This window comes from Aspergillus eucalypticola (assembly GCF_003184535.1).
Source record: "Aspergillus eucalypticola CBS 122712 chromosome Unknown BO83scaffold_1, whole genome shotgun sequence".
Taxonomy (NCBI): Eukaryota; Fungi; Ascomycota; class Eurotiomycetes; order Eurotiales; family Aspergillaceae; genus Aspergillus; species Aspergillus eucalypticola.
This window is the reverse complement of record NW_020290275.1, coordinates 642,571-665,892: the sequence shown is the minus strand read 5'-3', so window position 1 is coordinate 665,892 and position 23,322 is coordinate 642,571. Positions and strand designations below refer to the sequence as shown.

Here is a 23,322-nt window from a genome sequence, read left to right as displayed (position 1 = left end):
CCGTTTTGGTCATCATTTCCCCCCTTATATCTACATATCTCTACCCCCCCGATTATGTGAATATCACGACTTTGCATTATGTACTGTAGTTATTAATTTGCCTTGTTGCTTGGAGATAATCAAAAAGACACTACTCAAACCAGCCTATGGTCCTACACCCATTGATAATCAATGGAAAAGTTACAGACAGATAACTGAACCAACAGCAGAGCACCGGACAGTCGAGCGAGAAAGTAAGTAGCTACTATGTATATACACACGCACACACACACACACGAAGACCAAAAAAAGGATCGGGGGAAAGGAAACCCATAGTTATCAATCATCGCTATTTCATTTAGAATTTAGAAACAAGACAGAAAAAAAGAGATCACGAAAAAGATATCTCCGATGCGGGGAATCGAACCCCGAGCTGCCGTGTGAAAGACGGCGATGTTAGCCGTTACACCACATCGGATTATTGTTGAAGACCGAACTGATCTTATAATCTAAGTAGAATGAATAATCAAGCCTTAGTTTTCTCCTCTCCACCACACAAAGAACTACTAGCTTTACCACTCACTACTCTAATTCACAACAACAACAACGACAACAACAACAACCATTCCATTTACGGGTCAATGAGACTTATATCACAAAGTCATGTAAGTAATAGAACAATAAATAAATTTTAGTGATAGGTTGTTTCTGACAGGACTGGCGTGAGGGGGCATTGAAAGCAGCAGGGAGGAAATACTAACTTATCGTTTTTACAATGAGGTATAGTTCAATAAAGTTACATGTGGTGGTGGCAGGAACAATCTTACTGTGTATCTATATCTGGATGACTGCTCAGTAGCTATTGGTCGGTAGTAGAGCATCCGAGGGTGATATAATAGGAACAATAGAGGGGTGAAAGGGAGGGAGTAAGGGACTAGGGCGCGAGGTATGCCCGGAAACTACTTCCTCGTTACTACTAGTACTTGGTTCTATTCCAAATTAGATAGTAGATCATTACAAGTGTTGCATCAAAAAGGCAAAAAGTCGCTCATATGATTGATCCAATTATATAGCAGGGGCTGTGGTTATCAACAGATTCGCTCGAGCAGCAGATATATATGTATAGAAAAAACGAGTATTAACAGGTAGAAGTAGTGAAAACCGAAACTAGCTATATGCAAAAAGCAGCGAGTGTGTATATAGAGCAGTCGGTCGATATAGTCGAAAAAGAAAGTCAGTTGGTTATTTTATTTCCCCTTTCCCCACTTCTTCACTCGGAAGACATAATACAACATGACGGCGCCGGCAATGTTGAATACGAAATAGCACCAGAAAATTCCGTAGTCGCGCCAGCGGTCTTTCCAGTAGACCCACCGAAGAGCAAGATAATCATCGGCTATTGTCATGGAGCAGTACTCGCAGGCAGAGGTGGCGTTTGGATTGTACACCTGGCCTCCGGCGGCTTCGACATACTTCTGCATGTATTGTCCACAGGTGTAGTTGGATGGGGGGTCGAAAACACTGAGCTCGGAAGTACTGCACTCCACCGGGCGGCCATGAAGGATTGAACTGCCGACTCCGGCCGTGTAGTACGTGAAAGGGGAGACACGGTACATGAAAATCCAGAATCCGGGTAGGTCTCCGGGTGGTTGCAGCATACCATTGAAGATGAAAGCAAACGCAAACATGAGAATGGCCAATATGCCTGCCACCGGTGCCTGGGGGATCGCGGCTATCACGAAGTGAGCCATGCTGGCCACATACAGATAGAATTGGACGATGTAGAGAAGGGCAAGGACGTGTCGCTCGGCATCTTGACTCGTGCCCATCACAGCCCAGTAAAACGACGCCCAAACACAAACCCCCAGAACAAAGTGGTAGGGGATTTCGACGAAGACGTTTGAGAGAATGAATACTTTCCACGAGTAGACTCTGGATGGCCGCTCCCGGACTTCATATAACGCCCGCTGCGCAACGAATCTGGGAGTGATCTGATTGACGAGGGTCGTGAAAACCGTGGCCAGGAGGAAGACACTGAAGAGAGCACACTGGAAACCCTGTTGGGTGTTGTTCGCTTTGTAAAAGGAGAAACCGATGAACAATCCACACGCTATACCCAACGAATACTTTGCGAACACATATTCCGGTTGGCGGTAGTACTGCTGAAACGCACGCTTCATGACGTGGTAGAGTTGGCTGGTGAAAGGCATGGCAAATTCCATATTGCTGCTATCGCCATCCCGGGCTCGTGGCTCGGGCTGTTGTTGCGGATCCTGAAGACGTTCGAGCTCTGCGAGGACTTCCTGGCGCTCAGGGCTATCGTTCCATTTCTGAACCCAGTCAATGCCTTCCGATGCTTCCCCAGCGACAATTTCAAGAATGTACTCCGCCGGATTTTCCATGTTCCCGCAGGGCTTAGCACCGCAGCGCTCAAAGTATTCCAAAAGTATGCGGGATTGGTCTCCAATATCACCAAAGTAGACAGTTTTGCCTCCTTTAGCTAGGAACAACAAGCGATCGAAGGTCTGGAACAGCAGGGCACTCGGTTGGTGGATGGTGGCAAGGACTGCCTGACCGTGATCGGCAAGCCTTCTCAGGAGCGCACAAATTGTCCAGGAGCTCTGTGAGTCTAGACCGCTGGTCGGCTCGTCGAGGAATATCAATAACGTCGGTTTCGCAGCAAGTTCAACACCAATACTCAGCAACTTTCGCTGCTCCACATTCAAGCCCTCTCCCAGAGAACCCACAACAGCCTCCGCAAAGTCTTGCATGCGTAGAATTTTGATGACCTCTTCGACATATTCGTACTTCTCCTTTTGAGATACTGATGCGGGCTGACGGAGCATGGCACTGAAGCGGAGGGCCTCGCGTACCGTAGTTGTCTCCATATGAAGATCCTGCTGTTGAACATACCCCGTCTCTCGTGGAAAATTAGCCTTCAAAGCTCTTCCGTTCACCAAAACATCGCCGGTAACAACACCAATAGATACCCTTTGGGCGAGGACATCCAAAAGTGTAGTTTTTCCGGCCCCAGAAACCCCCATCAGCGCGGTCAAAGTGCCTGGCTTAACCCATCCATTCACGTTATCAAGAAGTCGCCGGGTACCATCTTTGACGGGTATATCATAATTGAGGCCCTTCCACGAGAGGATATCTGTTTGCTGAGGAAGGTTAATAGCATCCACTTGGTCCCGCACTTCGGGCTTGTCTGGGGGCGCTTCTCCATCTTCGATCTTATCGGAGGATAGTAGATATTGCGGAACATGACCAGACCGGAAAACCAGGGTTTCTGCTTTGGATGTCTCAACCGAGTTGTATTCGGAAAGAAACAAGTAGAGACCGGTAAATAATACCAGGTAGGCGACGAGAATTCCGTAATTTCGCCAAACATGGCTGTAGTAATATTGGTAATTCTGCTCCACATAAGCGTCCCCGGAGACGAACCGCTGTCCTGCGACGGCACCCACGGTTGAACAGATGAAGGATGAGCCAACAGCATAGCTTGGGATCACCGATGCGCATTCAAAGTTCCTGCCATGGAACTCATTCGCTAACAGGGCCTCATACACATAGTAGATTGGGTTAACCCAGCGGATCCATGAAAGCCACGGGTGCATGTATGGTTGCGGCAACACGAAGCCAGTGTATACCACAATGCATAAGATACAAACACCAGCCATTGCCATTGCCTGCGCGCTTGTCCTTGTAGCTGCAGCTAAGCTACGGAAAATCCCGGACATCGTCAAGACAGAAGTCAACAGAAACATGTAGCAAATGAAGAACTGCGATGGTTCTCGTCGAAGGTTGGACATCAGATAAAGAATCACACAAAAGAGAGTACCTCGTGTAAATTTGATAGGCAGATCCATGATCCAACTGGCCAAAGCCTCAGCAAAGGGATGGACGAACGCATAACCCGCTTGCTTCACAGCGATGGGCCTCTGGCTATATAGTTGAATGATCTCGTTGAGTGCGATCAAGGCATTGAAAAGCACAGCAAAGTATAGCACAGCCCCTTTTTGAAAGAATGTGGCGGTAGTGGGCGCAGAGTTGAAAAAAATCGAGCCTATCACCAATCCCAGGATGGGTTGTGTCACTACCGTAACGATTACGGTTGGTAGGTCGTTTCGTAGTCGCTGAAAAGCCCGGCGCAGGCAGAGACGGACTTGCATCGGAACAGAGAGCAAATATGGACTGCGTGGCCGAGTATGGCGGGCCTGCTGCTCTTCATGATGGGCCTTGAATGCTTTGGCCTCGTTTGAATCCGGTGGATGAGCGCGTTGATACTCCTCTATCTGACCGCAGAGCTCCTTATACTCGGGGCTTCGCTTCCAATATTCCTCGAACTCCTTCGCCGTGCGTGGCACCTTGTCCACCATATCAGGACGGGCTTTTCGTTCGCCGGGATTAGTAACTGAAGTCAGGAAGTCGCCGCTGACCTGACGATCTGGTAGTTCCCAGCCCATTTCCTCGAAGTAAGGTACTGCACGATCGCGGCGACCGAAGTAGATCTCACGACCTTCGTAGAGGACGACGACTTTGTCGACGAGATCATACATCGACTGAGAAGCTTGATATGCAGCGATAGCATGACACGATCGACCCATGTCGGCAGAAAGACGTAATGCCCTGACAAATTTTAGAGCAGACGATGCATCGAGACCTCGCGTGCTGTTATCCCAAGCCCCGATACGACACCTTGAGACGAACATCTCGGCAATACTGACCCTCTTCCGCTCACCACCGCTAACTCCTCGCACAAAGTTGTCCCCTACTTTGGTGTGATAGGTGTGTGAGAGGCCAAACACAGCCAAGACAACCTGCGTGAGGGTATCCACATAATCGGAGCGTGTCAAGCCGTCGATTCGTTTCTGAGGGGCCCGTGCATGCGCTGCGAATGAAAGCGTTTGACCAACGGTAAGGTGTGGAAAGTGTTGATCGACTTCCTTGTTGTAAGCTACCTCTCCACGGTGGTGCTTGATCATATCCTCATATTCGATCCCTTGGTAATGAATGGTACTCTGAGGTTCGAGCGTCAGACCACCCAGGTGGCCACAGAGGGTTTTCAGGAATGTTGAACATCCACTTCCAGGGCGACCGAGAACAAGCAGGAGCTCTCCACTCTGGAGGAAGCCATCGAAGTTGTGGAGAATCTGCCTTGGTGGAGGGGACGCTCGTCTTGAAAGCGCATGCGCGGCAGCGCGGAAGGGAGCTGCCAACTGCGTAGCAATAGTATTCTGGATCTGTAATGCTGAGCCTGATCCAGACACGCAAAGATTAGAAAAAACGACACCCTGCGTCTGCTGTACAATGCCTGACTGGTTCAGGGCCGTTAGGACGAGTTTTGCCCAGAGACGTTGATCGAACGCCGGATTGGCGGGATCCAAACGGGGGTCATCCTTTTCAATGATCGTAGCAGCTTGTGAAATCCTTCGACCAGTTCGGGTAGAGGCAATTCGTGTCAAATTGTGAAGCTCTTGTTCCTCCTCGTCCGACGATGAGGTCTGCTCCTTATCCGATGGATACGGGTCGTGAGCGCTGGCGTCCTTTTCGTCCATCATGCCAGTCAATGAGAGTTCCTAGATAGACCCGTTTCGAGAGCCTTCAGGTCACCAAGCGAGAGGGAAATTGGCAACGAGAGAGAGGCGGAATTCCGCCAGAGATAAGGGTTGAACAGAAGGTCCCGTATGTATGGGATACACCTAATCAATAAAAGCCCACAGGGCAAACTATAGAAGGGCCAATTTCGAGTGTTAATGTTAGGAAGCGATCGCCCCGCTTCGTGTCCAGCCATATTTCGATAATAATTAGATCTCACTCCCTTCATCCGCATTAGTGCACACTTATGCCTTGTTTCTAGAATTATTTCAGCCATCTGCCATGTCTATGCAGTCAAGCATGGCCGGGCGGCCTGCTCCTTTGGGATGCATGATCTAGGCGGCCCTAACTGCGGCCTGCAGCAGCTAGCGCAACAATAAGCCCCGACTAGAGCGTGAATTGATCAGCGCTATTATTACACATAGTCGATCACTTCAGGCCACACCGGGTGGACCACCTTCAGTCTTGTCATTGACGATTCTGACTGGCTGAATTGAAAATGCCATTGTTCTTAGCATCTTAATATGTGTCGTTGCTGGACTGTATGTGGCGAGGCTGTCGACGGAGACTTGTGGCACGTACGTAGCTGCATTTGTGTGGAGCTGGACACTGTATCTCATCGTTGTACCTTAAGAATGACCTAGCGGGAAGATGGAGGTGATGATCCCGTCAAGAAATGCATGAAGCGGCTGTAGGTTTACTCCGTTAGGCCAAACAGTCATTGAAGTAGGGTCCGGAAAAACTGCCACTCGCCTGTTTTTTCTGCTCGGGCGGAATTACGTGACTGATGGGAGGAGCCAGCAAAAGCAATCAGCCATAAAACACGTCAACCTGCGACTTCCTATAAGTGCCCTATCCCGGAACTTGTTCTATGACCTACTGTAATGAGAACAAGGAAGGGAAATATTGACGGGACGCGACGCCCAAACCACCGACTCAGTCACGGCTGATCGGCCCTCCGACGCGCCGGTGATCAACTATCAATCCCGGATCCGGTATCCATTTGGGCTCAAACTCAGCACCAAAGATACTCCGTGGCTCTGAGTTCGCCGGGAAATCTGAAGGGCAACCATGCTAGCACTTCAGTGTGGATACGGACCATCGTGGATTCGAGAATGCCGCCCCACGCATGAGAGACTGAGCAACAAGCACCTTGCGGTGAAGCTTACATTTCAGAAGACTGCACTGTGTACGGAGACTCCGTAAATTATCTCCTTTGTTCGATCTCCAACTCTCCTTACTGCATGTTGTTGCTTGTTCCGTAAATTGCTTCCAGGCGATTGTGACGTGTCTACTCCCTAACCCGTAGCAATCAAAGTATGATGGCTGTCTCTTCTCCTGAAACGAAGAATGAATAGCTTTTGTTCCCTATACAGCCAATTATGCCAGGAAACAGTTGCTTATTGTCTAGTAACGCTCATTGGAGTAGGCTGGAGGCGAGGAATTGACTCCCCTGCTCTATACGGAGTAATGGACGACGCTCGGATGGAGAAAGCATTACAACCATCAAAAGGTTGTTACGGCTCATACCGCTACCGAAGTTGTTCTGGAGTAAACAAAGTTATCAAATTGAAACCCTTTAGCCTCGAGGGTGTCTTGAGTCCAAAGCCTGTCTTGGTAGACAGTAAAGTTGGACGTGGCGAACTCGAACTTGAACATGTGGGCCTTCGCACATGTAGCGTTGCTGTTTCTGTTGCTTGGTACTGGAGCTTAGCATTTACCAGACATCACATCGCAGATCTCAGGCAGCAGGCAGCGTATGCACTGGGCCCGTAACACAGGGCTTCTCAGCTTGGTGGAGTGATTCCGAGCCATGCTAGAGATTAGCATCGCAAGCTTTACTGAACGCGGCTATGATCGTGATCTGATCTGACACGCTTAGAGATGATGCAGTAGAGCCATCCCTTGGCTCTAAAATGTCTCAGTAAGGAGTAGAAAAAAAAGAAGTATCTTCGAGCCGTTCAGGTGAACAAGGCTTTGTGCAGGATGGCCGGCGCTGAAGGGCTCTAAGATCCGGAAGTCCGCTTCACAGCATAACGGTGACACAAAGGTGGGCTTTAAAGTTCAGAGCAGGACCAGAGCCCGACATGATACGCAAGTTAAATCAGCGTTGTGGGATTTATGGTGGACGAGAAATCCTGACAGCTCTTTCCGACAGGTTAGCCATATAGACAGATGCAGCCAAGGCAACCGCAACCCCGGAAATATTCCAGAAGGTGTATCGGACAAAAATAAGCAATACCAATCACTAAGTAAAAGGCATGTCTAAGCTTTTGAAGTCCCAGATGAATTCACAAGGAAGTCGAATGATACTCAGTAAAAACAGTCCCATCCACCTCAATATCACCACCACCACCAGCCAAACAAACAAAACAAACAAACATTCCCCCCCCCCCCCCCCCGGTACTCCCCCAGCTCACCCAATACAGTAAGCGGTCAAGCCCACCACCAACGCATCGCACCATAAAAAAAACCCACGACAGCTAAGCTTGACTCACCTTCTCTTCTTCTCCCCTAAGCGCCATCCCCACCAATGCTGCGTTTCTTTGCTACACACGACAAGAAGACCTCCAGGTCTTCCTGTCCTCGGCTCTGATTTCCCCTTCCGGGGGAAATCATCCGAAACCCCCTTGCAAATGAGAAATTCGGAGGAATCTTCACCCTATGCACCCGCCATTTGGAAAATGATTCATTTCCTAAATGGCCGGTACTGCCCTCAAGGGCCTGGTGTGACATCCTTGCACACACCTGCAATTGGCATCAGAAACATCGGGGGAGGAAGGCGAAGGGATGTAAGGGTTCGCTCTTGCATTTCTTTTCCTTTTCTCTTTTTCCCCATGGGAGAGTCGTTGCGAAGATTGTGTGTGCACTCGGCAACTTTTGACCGGGTGTGCGACACTTTAGTGCAATACGCAGCATGCCGTTTCCTGTTCCCCCCTCGCTGCTCACCCCCCTTATGGGGGGTGGGTTGGAGGGGGAGGATGGGATTGGTATCATTCGATTCCGATTATTCTGGTGGGGGTGGCGCTTCACTTCTTTTTTCTGAGGTTAGTTGGATCCCCTATCTTATGAAATCATGTGTCTTCGCGGTTAGAGAACTGGAAAGGACTTTGTTTTCCCCCGGCTAATTGTTGGGTTTGGGGACCTGTATGGGTCCTTGTTTTAGGTTCTTGATGGCCTAGGGGGGTTGGGGATACCCTATATTGGTAATGAGGAAGAGCCGTTATGGGCATGTGTTTAAGCTGCTATTGCAGGATAGTTATATACGTCTGTTGAGAATGCAGCTTCCCATTGCACAATTCACTGCTTCGTACTTCGAATAAGACATGTAGAGAGACTGGACAGAATTATCGTAACCAATTGGACTTTGAACACGTTGGTCGCTTAGCATCTAGCTGGATATTATAGAAACAAAAATGAACACAGGGCCCCCGAGAACATTCAGGATATTTTCCGAATTTGAAAAGAAAAAAAAGAGAAATCGTTGCCTCCATGTTGCTCCCACTCGTCATTATGATCTCGCATGTATGTCCACTTACTCCTCATCGCCAATCTAGACATTATAAGTCAGTATAACTTTCAATAAAACTAAACGAGGAATCATCGTACCTTGGGAGCCAGGTAAAATCTCAGATGACCGCTACCAAGGCCATACTCAACGAGGAGCGGCACCTCCTGCGACAGGCACAGGGTGACCTTGTTCGACAGGTTGGTAGCCTTGCAGAAGTTGACGAGGTACTTGAGAGAGAAAGTGAGGGCGACGGGTTCGGTGAGGGAGATGGAGACGTTCTGTGCGGGGTTCTCGACGTTGGTGTGCTGACGGACGGTGACGGAGCCACTGCCAATGTCACCCTGGCAGGAGAACTTGACACCCTCCTTCGTGGCCTCAATGACAACTGGGAGAGGAATTAGTCGCGAATCAAACCCATTGCCAATGGAAAGAACAACATACCGGACTCAGAGAGAGCATTCAGATCCCTGCAGATACGCTGGAACTCTGCTGCCGGCATCTCTACCGTAGCAGCGTACTCTGTCTCCGGGATGGCCAGGTGCTCCTGGTCAATGTCCATCAACTTGATATCATACTCGCTAAGTCTATCCGTCTCGGCACTCTCGAACATCAGGTTGACGGCATCGGGAGAGTCCTCAGCCTTGAGAGTGAGAATGTCTTCGTTTTGGGCGGCACGCAGGACCTTGGTCAGGGAGACCAGGTTGATACCGAGGGCAATGTTACGGTCGCAACGGTAGGGGGAGAATCCCTCGGCCTTGAGCATCATGGAGACAAGAGCGACATGGGAGTTGTCCATGGCCTGAAGTGAGATACCGGAGTCATTGCAGTCGAAGTTGCAGTCTTGGACCAGGTCCTTGATGGCGTCGACGACCTGAAGAAACCGTATGTCAGCAATCAAGCAATGTCATGCAACAGTATGATCGAACGTTACTTACGCGCTTCAGGAGACTGGCTTGTTCTAGGCGAGCTTCAAGCACTGAAAAAGTTGTTAGCATACAATCTTGAACCAGTTTGCAGCTTGTGACGCTCACTTTTGATGTGATGGTATGTGAGTACGGTGAGAAGCTAATGAGAAGGAGAAGAGGAAGATGAGGAGAGGCTGAGATAAGTAGGTAGTGGTTAGCAGGTGAAAGCAGGATCGTGAAGAATTGAAAGTCGTAAAGAACTGACAGAAGGAATTGAGTGCGTAGGAAGGATAGCGGCGTGTCTTTCAGGTTGGGGTGAATTTATTGAGGGACCTGAAAGTGCAGCGAATTCGCGTTCGAGGGTTTCATTAGTGGGGAGGCACGCGTCCCAGTCGCGTCATTCCTTAGGCTGATATCACCCTTTGGGGTTAGTCTGGTGCTGCCTGAGGCTGGGCTATACCGCACCCGTCACAAAGAAGCGTCACTACCACTTGTGACTAATCCTGCAACTGAAATAGTTATCTCTATGGAGTATGGGAAGTTATTTCTGTGTAGCCAGAGGCCTACAGGGTGGTGAAGTATGCTTTCTGCTAGGCAGGCAGTACTGAAACAGTGCGTGCGCTGTTCATCCAAGCATACCAGACTCTTATTGTGCGCATTCGAATAACCCAACCCAGTGCCTTTAGGTCGCAGGTAACACTTGACTAGAGAATGATGTTTAACAATGACAATGATATCGGCGTAGGACTGACCACTAAACACACTACTAAACTCCGTAGCCGCTAAGAGTCAAATACAATGATAACTCAGCAATGCATCACGTCACAACTACTAGGATCATGCTATAGTTACTAGCCCTGCAATATGACCAGGGAAATGCAGATGAGCAGTCAACATATGAATATTCAATTGGTCTCGAGTGAGGGACAAGTGGAGAAAGCGGAATATGAATTCCTCATGACAGTCCTCTTCCGCGGTAATGGCTGGATTACAAATGCAATCAGTATGGAGATGATGACAGGCATTCGAACAACTCAGAGGGTAATAGTACATGCCTTACGAATTACTGAGCCATAGAATCAGTATAAATATTAGGATCAGGTGTTAACTTGTCCGAACGATCCATTTTCTCCTTCCTATAGTGACAGTGGAGTAACATTCAAACGCAAACCTATCCTGAATATGACCGCAGTATTCATGTCAGTTGCTCATCTAAAAGCCAAGGCACTTTCGTAGTATACACATCGCAAGAAAAGCTCACACAAGCAACAGAACAGGAGCCAGCGGCTACATCGGCGGTGACCTTCTATCAGTACTTGTATCCAAGTACCCAGACCTGCACTACCGCTTACTGGTCCGAAGCCGCGATAGTGGGCAGAAGATCAAGGCACAATATCCTACTGTCGAGATTATCCAAGGCGATCTTGATACTTCAGAGACGCTGGCAGCAGAAAGTGCTAGGGCCGATATCATCATCCGTTAGTGGACGCATCCATTCATTGTCACATAGTATCCATCATAAGGGAAGAGTACCCGCTGACATCACCGGCCTAAAAGACACAGCTGATGCTGCTGACCACCTTGGAGCAGCCAAGGCAATAGCTCAGGGTGCGCTGGAAGGGCATACCGAAGAACGCCCTGTCTATTGGTTGCATACCAGTGGTGCCGGGATCTTCTCGTTCTCAGACACTGAGAACGAGGTATATGGGGAGAAAGGCGAGAAGATCTATGATGATGTGCAAGATATCCACGAGATTATAAACTTTCCTGACCATGCGTTCCACCGAGATGTGGATAAAGCGGTGTTGGAGGCTGGATCGGTGCGTCCAGGTGTCCTGAAGACTGCTATCGTATCCCCGGTGACTGTTTACGGTAGGCTTCAATAACGACCAACATGTAATAGAATGGAGATAACTAAGTGGCTGCTATGTCTTAGGTCGTGGCCGAGGGCCCTGCTCCCAACGCAGCAGACAGATATACGAGCTAGCCAAACTGACCATCCAACGCCAGAAAGTTCCCATCATCGGCCGGGGCCTTTCATTCGCGACCGATATTCACATTCAAGATCTGACTAGTTTATATGTCATTCTTTTCGAAAAGGCCCTTTCAAAACAAGATGATGGGCTTTGGGGTCCGGAGGCATACTACCTCAGTGAGAATGGGGAGCATTGCTGGGGTGAGCTGGCCCGTTCAATTGGACAGATTTGTGTAACGGAAGGATTCATCCCAAACGCCGAAGAGGAGGCTTTTGGCTTCGAGGACGCTCGGAAATGGGCAGGCTATGAGGCTGCTAGTTGGGGGCTGAATGTACGATGTCGGGCCAGTCGTGCTCGTCAGTTGCTGGGGTGGCAGCCGTCTGCGCCATCGCTGAAATCCGAGCTTCGGGATATCGTGAAAGGGGAATATCGCCGTCTGCAGGAGGCGGAAAGCAGTGCATGAGGTTCTGTTAAGATTTTGGTTATGAATTGATACAAGTGGATTGCAAAGAATTGGCCGACTTACATTCGGGCCATAGTAACCGAAGATTGAGGTTCCTTCAGTGGTACTACGCAAATCACACAATCTATACCATCAAATACACCTCAATCAACGGAGCAAGACATCATTCTTCAGACATAATTGAATACTGTCTCGATATCAATAATTACGCTAGAATGTAGGATATGTACACAAGGCTGATGATACAGAACAAACGAGATCAAGCGAAAGCCGCCAGCTTTGCTTCGGCAAGCATAGTGAGTATACAGGAAGACGAACGGACGAGTCAAGAAAAAAGTACATGATATACAGTATCAACGATTGTAAGGCCCAAGGGTGTCCGCCAGGGGAAAGAGGTAATAATAAGTAACCGGGCTGAGATAGAATGCAAAACTGCCTTAACGCCGCTGACACCGGACCGCTCTATACATTTCTGGGTATCAATCTGCAAAGGTTGCTAGGAAGAGTCGGCTTCCAGCTCGAGGTAGAGTGAAGCTTAGGTGATAATATGCGGGGAGGAGGAAGGGAAAAGGAATTCGGGTATCGAGGTGGCGGTAGAGGGATAGGGTTGGAAGAATGCCGTCGAATGTTGGCGGAATCAGATGCTTGTGACACGTTTCGCAGCTATCGTGGTACGAGGTCGTTGCTTGATTACCATTTCTAGCTCCTTGAGCATGTTTGTATTGGCATCAGTGCGCTCCCGAGCGGCTGCTTGTCGTGCTCTATCTTCCTTGACTCGCGCGATTCGTTCTTCTCGGGTTAATGACATCCTCTTGTTCCGAGCCGGAAGAGCTACAGCTTCAAAAATTTCCTCCTCATCATCTAGTGTATGAACGATGCTGGGATCTGTGGTTTCGCCAGTCAACGCTCGAAGGGCGTCTGCAGGGCTGCCCTCGACTGCAGTGGAGCCCCCAAGGCTGGGTGTGGGTGACAGGGGTGTTTTCAAAAAGCTCGAGGGTCGCGAAAATTCCGGATTTGCGGGTTTTTCCAAACTACTCATCAATGCGGATTTGCCCGACTCCCACTCCTGGAGAAGGCTTCTAATGTCCGCTCCAATCGATTCATACTGAGGCATGAGGCTCGCCTCGAATTCACCAGCATCCGGTCGCTCGAGATTAGAGCTAGATGCCTCCTTGAGGATGTGCATCTTTGCGTGAAGCGCACGAATTCCCTGGGAGAGCGAATTGATATTTCGGTATTGTGCACGGAGATTGTCCTTGTTGGGCGAAGCTGTTGGTAGCGGAGAAGGGGGGATGACATCACCTGGCACGATGATTAGCTCTGGCATGGATTCTGTTGAGGAGTGGTACTTACGATCGTCCTCGTTGAGGATGTTGGTCATCTTGTGGATGTTCTCGCCGGTCACATGGGCCAGGTCCCGCATCTGCTCAACTGCCGTGGTCCATCTAGCAATATCGGACCCGCCGCCATCCGCGCCGAGCGCGAGAAGACAACAGAGGATGCTCTTTCTCACGATGTAAAGCCTTCCGAAAAGTGTGCGAAGGGCGCGTAGAGAGTACTGATCTTCGGTGGCTCGCTCATCGAACGCTGCCTGGGCCTCCATAAGCTCCTCCTCTGATATATCGTAGATATCGTAATACTTGGCGAGGTTGGCGGCATCGGTAAGTGGGCGTAGGGTATGTTGGGCCCGGATGTACTGGCCTAGCATGAGATAGAACGACTCCGACACAGTTCGGCGCAGTCTCAGACATCGTCGCGTTTGCGTCTGATCTTCGAGTCGGCTTACTGGGGGCAACGGTGTGCTTCTACTCGATGGATTAGTGATCTTTGTCAGCTAAGCTAGAAGTCAGAGCAACTTACATGCGGTAGCCTCTTGAGACCAGCTCAACTTCCTGTATGAATACAACCGATGCGGAAGCGGCAGAGTCAAACCCTTGAGCGTTGCTGATAAAAGTCACAGCTGCGTCAACAGCTTGATGACGCAAATATTTAAGCCACTGTCGCTTGGCGAACGCATAAAACAGAACCCCAATTACAGGCACGAGAACCAACAAAACTCCGACTTTCCGAGGGTTAAGACCAGACGAGGTTCGAGACCGGCTCCAATGTAACAACCAAGCTACGGAGAAAGAAGTCGAGGCCGTGACAACAGCACCTTGTATGCCAAACGTGGTGGAGATAGACGGAAGGTCTGCTGGAAGAGCCGTAGACATCACATCTGCAGCTGATGTGTAAGAGGGCGCAGAGTGTTCGTTCAGCAGCTGAGACGCAACGATGACATAGCCGAACTGTTCCAGGAATCTTTCGTTGTCGCTTCGTCCAACGCGAGAGTTCAGAGCAGACTGGTCAGAGAGGTTCGTTAGTAACAATCACAACCAAGGCAATAGGTGGGGTGTTCATACCGTGCAAACATCATAGAGTCGACCCAGAGCTGCCCGCTGTCGCGAGACTTTCCGGTCAAGGGGCTTGGGTAGTTTATTCCGAATACGCTCCTGGAATTTCGAAACTCCTCGTGGGGCAAAATCCGCAGCCGTAGAGTCGGAGAAATCATCGCTATGGTCTGTCTCCTTGACAGGCCAGTTTGGGTCGTGTTCGCCTTCCCCTGACGTATGACCAGATAAGACTTTGTAATTTCCCCAACATATGAACCGGGATAACTCACCCTGGAGGTAGTCCGCCAAAGGCGAGTTCTCATAGACGAGCGATTCCATGACCAGTGAACATTCCGTAATGGTGGTGATGAGAGAGGAGTCGGGGAGTAACACGGATGCTGTAAGGCTAGGAAGAGGAAACAAGGATCAAGGCGGGAAAGTCGAGCAATGAAGTTGAGACAGGTGTAAGATTCAAGCGCGTTCAGTTGCGAATTATCGCAAACCCATCTCCGCGACAGTCCAATGGGGCGCGTGGGAAAGTCGACTCAAGGAGAGGGCAATGAAGTGGAGGAGCGAGTCAGTAGTATCGAATGGGAACGGGGGGGAAGAAGGGCGACGAGCTAAAGGCTAAAGCAAGTTGACTAGTTGTTGAAATCCGAGGCGCGGCGGGTTGTAAGGGAGGGCGAGTGGATACGCAAGAGGAGTTATAGTAAGCGGGATTAAGGCCGGCGCAGGATATACATAGCAATCTACCCCTGGCAGATGGAGACACTCTGGGTTGAAGAACAAGGAGAAAGCCCGAACGAAGGTGCCTGTGCAGCGGCCACGTTGAAGATCAGACCATGTGTGTGTCTGGGGAACTGGATTGCCTGCGCTTTCTCTTTTTCTGCTCGAATCGGAGCTGGCGCTGCTCCGACGACCGCCCGGCCTTGTCCGTTTCCTTTTTCTCTTAACCTGCAAACCAGAAATTCCTAACTAAGAATAGGCGCCCCCCTCCCCACCGTTTCGGTGGGCTTCCTTTTTCCCCTTGTGCGAATCAATCAGCTCGATTCGATCTGGCCGATTCATTCCTACAGGGCACTGCTAATCTCTTTTTCCATCCAGTGAGCGCTCGCGATGGGTTACACCCCCCAGGCTTTCTCAACGGACTCAAACGGGGATCACACAAGTTAGTTTGCGAGGGGATGATCGCAAGTCTGTGCTTTGACTTTTCCCCTCATCAACCAAAACTTGGGTGGAACTGACGTCTTGTGAACTACGGCAGACCGAGGTTTCAGCAGCGAGCATATGTTGGAGCCCGCGTGGCATCTCGGATGTCACCATTATTACCTCGGGGTACACATTCAAACGGCTTGTTTCATGTTGCTCGGATTTGAGGCAGCCTTGGAGCACGGCTCTTGATGGCTAATACCAAGAACTCAAACATTGGCATAGGATTTATTGATGCTGCATTGAGGTTGTTTCAAGTGGCTCATTACTTTTCAACGACAGACACGCCTATTCATCATCACTACAGACTGGCACTGGATCTCGAGAGAAAATGACAAGGTAAGCCAGGGGCGGCAAATTCGTCTCTCACTGCAGCCTACTGCACATTGCCACATATATCTTTTCAACTTCCATGTCTCCTTGCCATCTGCACATGCGCCGTGCCTAATGAGGATCCTGGTCGGACCCTACAGCATACAGGGGGCAATTTTGCTGTGGCGTAAGCAGTTACATGCAGCTTTACGTCTCCTTGCACTATCAATTTCGCTCTCTTCGCCATCGGGATTGTTGTAATGCTTCATAGATTTAATATCTACTACTCTGTACATGGGGATGTTAAACGAATACGAGGGGATGCTGTTCGTGCAGCAACAATTTATTTAATTACTCCTCAGTGGACACCGTTAGGCCTTTGTATGTGATCGACATCTAACCTAAAAGAGACTAAATTAATATTCTAGAAAAGTAGTCAGTGGTCGCATCGGACCTTGAAGAATGTGGAGGACTACGTTAAGTAGCACCCACAGCGAGTCACCTAGTGAAGGATGTTCAATGACCTTGGCCAGGCAGGAGCAACTGTGATTGAGGGTGTCTCGATTTGCCATCCACGATGGCTGCCTAAGGTGTCAACCCCCTTCCCGTTGCACGGGCAACGGATCGTCAACATCGCGTCTCCATACCTCAGACCCATCCTCGACCGAACTTTCTATGATTTAGCCTCGATCTCGCCCCCGAAGCTTGACAGGTCATCCCATCATATAACTTGAAGGCCTTCCTCTACTTCTAATGTCAACTGAATATTAGCTCCCAACCGACAATTGAACCTGACACGCCATACAGAAGTCAGGATAATTATTTACGAATTATCTCCATGGAATAGAGGCACTGCCTGAACATCAAGACTACTTTAAAAGGATTCTCCTTACATTATTCTCAATATGTCCGGCTTTCTGTACGAAGCCACGACCCCTTGCCCTTCAAAGACGAGCACTTCATTCTTCAGCCGGGGCAGCAACAGAAGCTCGTCCGACAGCATGTGGGAAGATAGTCTGGGCAGCTGGGACGATACTGCTAACATCGAGTTCACGACCGAAGCCAAACAGTCTGTTCTCACAGGGGCCAAGCCCAGACGAAGAACCAAGACAGGCACATCCTTTGCTATTCACGAAGACCATGGAGAGAAAGCTGCACAGCCCGCATACAAGCCGAAGCGGGATTCGAGCATAGCAGCACCGACCACGAGCCGCAAAACATCTTTACTTGCGCAGCCAGCTCAGAGATTTCGCCCCAAAATCAGCTTCGGTCCAAGCCCAGACACGCAGTCGCGTCAAGAAGTATTAGCTCACAAGTCAACAAGTAAGAGAATGGACACAGAGAAAAACAACGCGCTTTTGATGCGCATCAATGGAGCAGATGGTCAGGAGAAGGCAAAAAATAGCCTGAAGACGGATGTACGCCGTAACACGGTTTATATTCCCCCGGATGACGGTACAGTGGCCAGTGTATTTATGGGTCTCTTCAGCCCGCCCAAGTCGGACAATTTGGACAAGTGTATCAATGAAGATACTCAAGTCAACAGCTTGGAGTCACAGATTTCTAAGAAGCGACAAGCCAAACGATCTCTCGCATCGTCTGCTCAACGGGCTCCATTGAAGCCAAGCTCTAAAGTAATACAGGAGTCCTGCATACACCACGACATTGCCGGGAAGAACGGCGGAAAGGAAAATGTGCCTCCAGGAACAGTTATCGCTGAAGGCAAGAAAATACATCAGGCCCTGAAAGCCAAGGAGGATTTGGGAAACCGCCTAAATGCTCCTCAGATGGCAGCTAGAAGAGCTGGTGCTACAAATGCCTCTGCAAAGCCTACATCCAAGCCTCTATCTACCAAGACGAGCAACACTCAGCAGAGGAGCAATGTACTGAGCAACAGCCAAAACACCACTAAAGCACGACAGAACAAGTCTGAACACAATAGCACCATGAAGCCAAGTTTGACATCAGACTACAACCGAAACGCTTCTATACGAACCTCAAATCTATCCACGTCACAGAGGCCATCAAAAACAAGCATAGTATCCAAATCGACTACATCGCGTAACAACACGAAGCCTATTGCGAAGGATTGTCCACTTATCTCAGACAACATCACAAACCCGGCACTGTACGAAGAGAATTGGCTCTCGCACCAGGAGGTGGCAATAACACAGTTGGTCAATGAAATGTTCCAATGTACTTATGAGGAGCCAGAAATCGACAGCCACGCCATGCTTCGACATGAGCTCCTCACCTTGTACCAGGGAGCATCTTTCGCACACCTCCACAAACGTCTTCAAGCATCATTGTTATACGGCGCTTTGAGTATACCAAAAGACGTGCTCACGCGCAGTAGCCGTCTTCACAACGATCTGGGCTTGAAACGGAAGTTCTTGGATATTTGGATCAAGACCTACGACCTGCGAGCATTGCGAGCCGCGGTGGAAGCAATCATTGGAAGGACGATACCCACCTCTAAGTTGGTTCATGGAGACGATGCCTCGGATAATGACAGGGCGATGAAACGAAAGTTGGAAGGATTCCTGGATGCATTCTTGTTACGAAACCAGGATATTGACCCTCAAGAAAAGATCGCTGCCGGAGAGAATGGCGGTGCAGCTGGCCAGGCATACCGTCGGACTGTTCTTCGAAGCATGATGATGGTTGTCCTTCTGGACAAAGCGAGAATGGGCCATGGGACAGCCGTTCCGCGACGCCTTTTCCTCTCTTCATCACCTGTCAAGTCCTCTAGTGCGGTGCTCCAGGCACTGGGTCGGTTCTTGCTGCCATCGTGCGGGGACATCATCAAAGCATTGAGCCACTTGGACTGCGAATTGAGTTATGAGCAGCATCCATTGGAAGAATATGACTACCGGGTTGGCAACCTTGCTGTAGATCTTCGGGACGGTGTGAGGTTGACAAGGATTGTGGAATTGTTATTCTATCCTTCAACCTCATCCGGTGAAGTGTCGAACGGAAGTTTGCCGCTTTCGAGTCATCTGAAGTTCCCATGCAGGAGCCGCACGGTAAAGCTTTTTAACATTCAAATTGCCTTGAATGCGCTGGCTTATGCCCAAGAGACAAGGAAGCTCGCGAAAGACATACGCGCAGAAGATATCGTCGATGGACACCGCGAGAAGACCATTGCGTTGTTGTGGAAGCTGGTCAGCACATGGGGCCTTGCTGGGCTAGTAGACTGGGGGGACGTCAAAAAGGAGATTGAAAGACTGAGGCAGAAAGTTGCTTTTCAGGCTGGTGAGGATGGCATGCCATTGAGCGGGAATGATGAGAGCGACGAACCAACCTTGCTGCTCAAGCAATGGGCATCTACCCTTGCACATCTCAAGGGCGTATCGGTTGACAACCTGAGCACGAGCTTCAGCGATGGCAAGGTATACGAAAGTATTGTTGACGAATACGACGGATATCTCGTGGAGCATGCCGAGGATCATAGCAGAACAGCATCTCTAGAATCGCGTCTGCGGGCATTGGGATGCAGTGCAGAATTCGGTGAGTTTACCAATGACATTACTCCTTCCATAGCGACTAACATAGACCAGCCAAACTCGTGTCTCCCTCTTCAAAGACTCATGTCGTCGACAGCGACTTTACAATTGGAGCACTCGCGTTTCTCTGTTCGCGGCTTCTGCCAGCTACGAAGCGCGCGCGAGCTGCGACAGTACTCCAGACAGCATGGCGACGGATCCTGACGCGTCGAAATGATAAGCGCCGAGTCATCGCAAGGGATATTGCCAGACAATGCGCTGCAGTTGTACGAACACAAAACCGAATCCTCTGGGCGAAGGCGGTGATTGTGCGGTGGTGGAGGCTGACTCGAGCTCAACAGCATGGTCGAGTAGTTGCTGCATATGCCTACGAGGACAACCAATATCTATGAACGCGAGTCACCATATGGGGATAGGGATTGTTACACCATCCAGATGGTTTCTACAGCTCAGAAGGTCCAAGTGCAGCACTACCGTTTAGTTTGTGTATTCAGACAATAATTCATAATTCATAATTCCAATCACGCAGCATCACCCCCCAAATAGTGAAAGACACTTAGTCGCTACGTAACATCCCCTGCCCCCTCGCATCATAGCCCTCCAGCCAGATCATCATCCAACTAGTACCTAAACACCATCTATGATAGTTACTTGTTACACATAAGCATCCAACACCCAACACCCAACCACACACCTCCCACTAAGAAGCCTTATCTATCTCCCAGGACAACTAATAAAGGAAGCAAATAAAGAACTACAGATACGATGATGAGATCATTATCCAACATGATTATGTACATGGAGCATAGTAGGGGGTTGATAGTACCGATCATATCACAACTACTGTCCGAAGCAAAGTACTTACTTGCTTTTGTCATATATACCCAACCAAGTCACTACCTATTGACCCAACTATATCCTAACTACCTATGCCCCTTGCTAAGTTATTTGTTGTAAGTTTGTAACTAAGAGCAAAGGTAGTTAATGGGTTAGTTTGATAGTAATCTGTCTTATGTACATAGGAAATTATGTATGCGTTAAGCGTTATATGCATTATGGTGAAGATTGAAGAAGAAGAAAGCCAGAACAAGATAACCAGCGATCATGACGACAAAGTCTGCAACGATATACATCATACTAACTACAATAGTTAGTAACTTGTATGATGATGATGATGGTGATAAAAATAAATTCATACTATATATATATATATTAATGATGCTATAATATATGCATCTGCCTATTTGCTCTACTGCTTGGCATTTACCATACTAGTAGGTACAATATTTGTCTGGGATCAACCATGCAATCAAATCAAATTACCATCAATTTACATCTGGAAGAAGATTCAAAAGGATAATTACCAGGTATTAACATGAAGTAAGAAAGATGAAATCAAATTGAATTATTACTTACATACATTATTTGTGACTTTAGTAAGTAATAGTAATAATCATAGTTAATCGTGATACAAGTAAGATTTTCTACGATGATATGCTTATGCTTCATGTTACATTAACTGTTACAGTAGGGTGTACCTACCTAGTAGTAGTAACTAGTAAAGGTGTCGCTTACGTGGGAGAGATCAGCCAGCCATCCATTCATCCATCGTAATAATTATCATCCCACACACACACACGGGAGGAGATGGAGGGAGAGAGAGTTTGTCGAGGTAAACTCGTATGATGTCACTGGTTTTTTTGTTTTGTCCGCAGCTGACGAGGAACCTAGTTAACTACTACTACTACGTACAAAGTAACTACTTATTAAATGTACTGTAGTTGGCTGAAGTAATGATTTGTTCACGACTGATGTTATCCATTATTCATTAATTAATTTACCAATATTAATCTAATGTGCCTGTTGTCAGTGGGTTCCGGTGGTTGGGATATTTAAAGAAAATGACGTCGGTTGAGCATCTGCCATCTGCCAGCTGAAGCGGCCGATCGCATTTTCCCCTCCCTCCTCTACGAAGTATGACCGAGGTAGTATTGGGTATCCGCCTCGATGATATAATGATTCCCGATGATCAGATGCTGTTCTTGAATCAGAACGACGAATCCGGAGGGTTGAGAGTAGCAGCAGCCCTGCGGGGAAAAGAAACGTCAGACCTTCGAGAAGATTACTGGAAGCGGCAACACACGTCTCCTCTTTTCTTATTCTTACTCTTGTCTCTCTCTCTCTCTCTCTCTCCACCTTTGCCTTGTCCGATGACCAGATCGATCGCCAACGGGCTTTGACTTCCCTCCCTTACGCCGTACAGTAGTCTCGCTGCAAAGGGCCCTGCAGTGCATTGGTACCGGCCTGCTGGTTGGAGTCCCGGTAGACTATATGTACCTGTGCTGGCGTGAACGAACTTTAATCGCGGGGTTGTTATTGGTAGAACGGCCGGTCCGCCATCAGGAAATTCATTCCTCTCTGGCAACCCTTCCTGAGAAAAGAGCGGTCGATCGCCGGCTCGGAGGGAATCGCGAGATGCTCTTTGCTGGCCGGAGTTGCTATTCTTCCGGATCAGCGGAGAGGTAAGATGAAAAGGGGTATCTTAGACTTAGTCCGTATTGCAATGAGGCTTAGACAGACACACACTCTGTCTCCCGGTATCGACTCGCTCCCGTGGACAGTCTGTGATGTGCAGACAGACGTGTCCGAGGACCTGGACAGCTTGTCTTCTTCTAAGCCCCCTTAATTGGGTACGTCTAATCGATTCAAGCTGCAACATAGCCTAGTCGCTCTCTCTTTCCCCCTGAGCAAACTTCGACGTGGTCATGCTTGGTAATCGTTCGCCAAGAACTCGTCCTGCAATATAGGAGCAGATGATCGACGAAGATCTCCCACCTTCCGGGGGGTGATACTCCTTTTCAGACCGGCCAGTATCTACTTGGTGCTCTTGAGATGCTTCCTCCCATCCTCCACCATCCCACAGCCGCAGTTATTCGCCCAAGTATTTGGAATTTGGAATGGCGCTTGGCATCCTTGGCCGGTCACCAACTCAACGCGGGATCCTCTTGGACCAGTTGCACCGGGGAGGCAAGGAGAAGGAATGTGTCGACGGCGGACAGTAGGTCGGTCGCTGTAGCTCCGGACTCCGGGAAAGACCGGGGACCGACCACTCTCCCACGCCGATGGGGGGTTCTAGCCAGAAGCTCATTCCACCGCAACAGGCGTCGTTCGCAACTTGGCTGTGATCATCTTGGCGGCAATTCTCCGTCGTACCGGGGGCAAGGTCACAGGACGTTGCCAAGAACTGCAGTGGAATGTCCAGAGGGGAGGGATGAGCACTGAGCAAGGGGCAGTCGAAACGGGGACCACTCGGTTTTTCAATTCCGCCTCTCAAGTGAAGGGATCCCCCATCTTCATGGTTGCATGGGGTGAAATGTATATGCCTTGGCCATCTTGGCGGCCCTCTTGGCCGTCTCAGTCGCAATCATGACTCTCCCAAGAGGCTGTGATGTCTGTGATGTTGAAGGTTTCGGATGATCCGCGGTGTCTCC

The 23,322-nt window shown here is 49.2% G+C and overlaps 5 protein-coding genes and 1 non-coding gene across 6 annotated transcripts; 3 read left to right on the top strand and 3 right to left on the bottom strand.

Moving 5' to 3' along the window:
* Positions 1-385: 385 nt before the first annotated feature.
* BO83DRAFT_t4 lies at positions 386-457 on the bottom strand. The gene has a single exon. It is a non-coding gene; the product is annotated as a tRNA-Glu (tRNA).
* A 606-nt stretch (positions 458-1,063) lies between these two features.
* Positions 1,064-5,537, bottom strand: BO83DRAFT_433267 (ABC multidrug transporter; the record flags this gene model as incomplete). Its single annotated transcript, XM_025535669.1, has 1 exon — positions 1,064-5,537. One exon carries the CDS (start codon positions 5,535-5,537, stop codon positions 1,227-1,229), a length of 4,311 nt encoding a protein of 1,436 aa, XP_025393240.1. The 3' UTR covers positions 1,064-1,226.
* A 2,549-nt stretch (positions 5,538-8,086) lies between these two features.
* Positions 8,087-8,934, top strand: BO83DRAFT_4899 (uncharacterized protein). Its single transcript, XM_025537391.1, has one exon. The coding sequence runs from the start codon at positions 8,214-8,216 to the stop codon at positions 8,703-8,705; it is 492 nt and encodes a 163-aa protein (XP_025393239.1). The 5' UTR covers positions 8,087-8,213; the 3' UTR covers positions 8,706-8,934.
* Positions 8,935-9,177: 243 nt separating this feature from the next.
* Positions 9,178-15,143, bottom strand: BO83DRAFT_394729 (uncharacterized protein; the record flags this gene model as incomplete). The annotated part of the gene is made up of 7 exons (XM_025533031.1): positions 9,178-9,473; positions 9,530-9,959; positions 10,024-10,295; positions 13,087-14,197; positions 14,322-14,774; positions 14,835-15,034; positions 15,095-15,143. The coding sequence occupies 7 exons, from the start codon at positions 15,141-15,143 to the stop codon at positions 9,178-9,180; spliced, it is 2,811 nt and encodes a 936-aa protein (XP_025393238.1).
* A 1,906-nt stretch (positions 15,144-17,049) lies between these two features.
* sha1 (putative calmodulin-binding protein Sha1) lies at positions 17,050-20,318 on the top strand. The gene is made up of 2 exons (XM_025528940.1): positions 17,050-19,835; positions 19,886-20,318. Exons 1-2 carry the CDS (start codon positions 17,231-17,233, stop codon positions 20,221-20,223), a joined length of 2,943 nt encoding a protein of 980 aa, XP_025393237.1. The 5' UTR covers positions 17,050-17,230; the 3' UTR covers positions 20,224-20,318.
* A 238-nt stretch (positions 20,319-20,556) lies between these two features.
* On the top strand, positions 20,557-20,984 carry BO83DRAFT_374066 (uncharacterized protein). The gene has a single exon (XM_025530106.1). The coding sequence runs from the start codon at positions 20,618-20,620 to the stop codon at positions 20,786-20,788; it is 171 nt and encodes a 56-aa protein (XP_025393236.1). The 5' UTR covers positions 20,557-20,617; the 3' UTR covers positions 20,789-20,984.
* The last annotated feature ends 2,338 nt before the right edge of the window (positions 20,985-23,322 follow it).

Coding starts and splice junctions, on each gene's coding strand:
- BO83DRAFT_4899 (XM_025537391.1), top strand. CDS start 8,214: ATGAGAAATTCGGAGGAATCTTCACCCTATGCACCCGCCATTTGGAAA.
- sha1 (XM_025528940.1), top strand. CDS start 17,231: ATGTCCGGCTTTCTGTACGAAGCCACGACCCCTTGCCCTTCAAAGACG. Junction 19,836..19,885: donor GGGATGCAGTGCAGAATTCG/GTGAGTTTACCA, acceptor AACATAGACCAG/CCAAACTCGTGTCTCCCTCT.
- BO83DRAFT_374066 (XM_025530106.1), top strand. CDS start 20,618: ATGATTATGTACATGGAGCATAGTAGGGGGTTGATAGTACCGATCATA.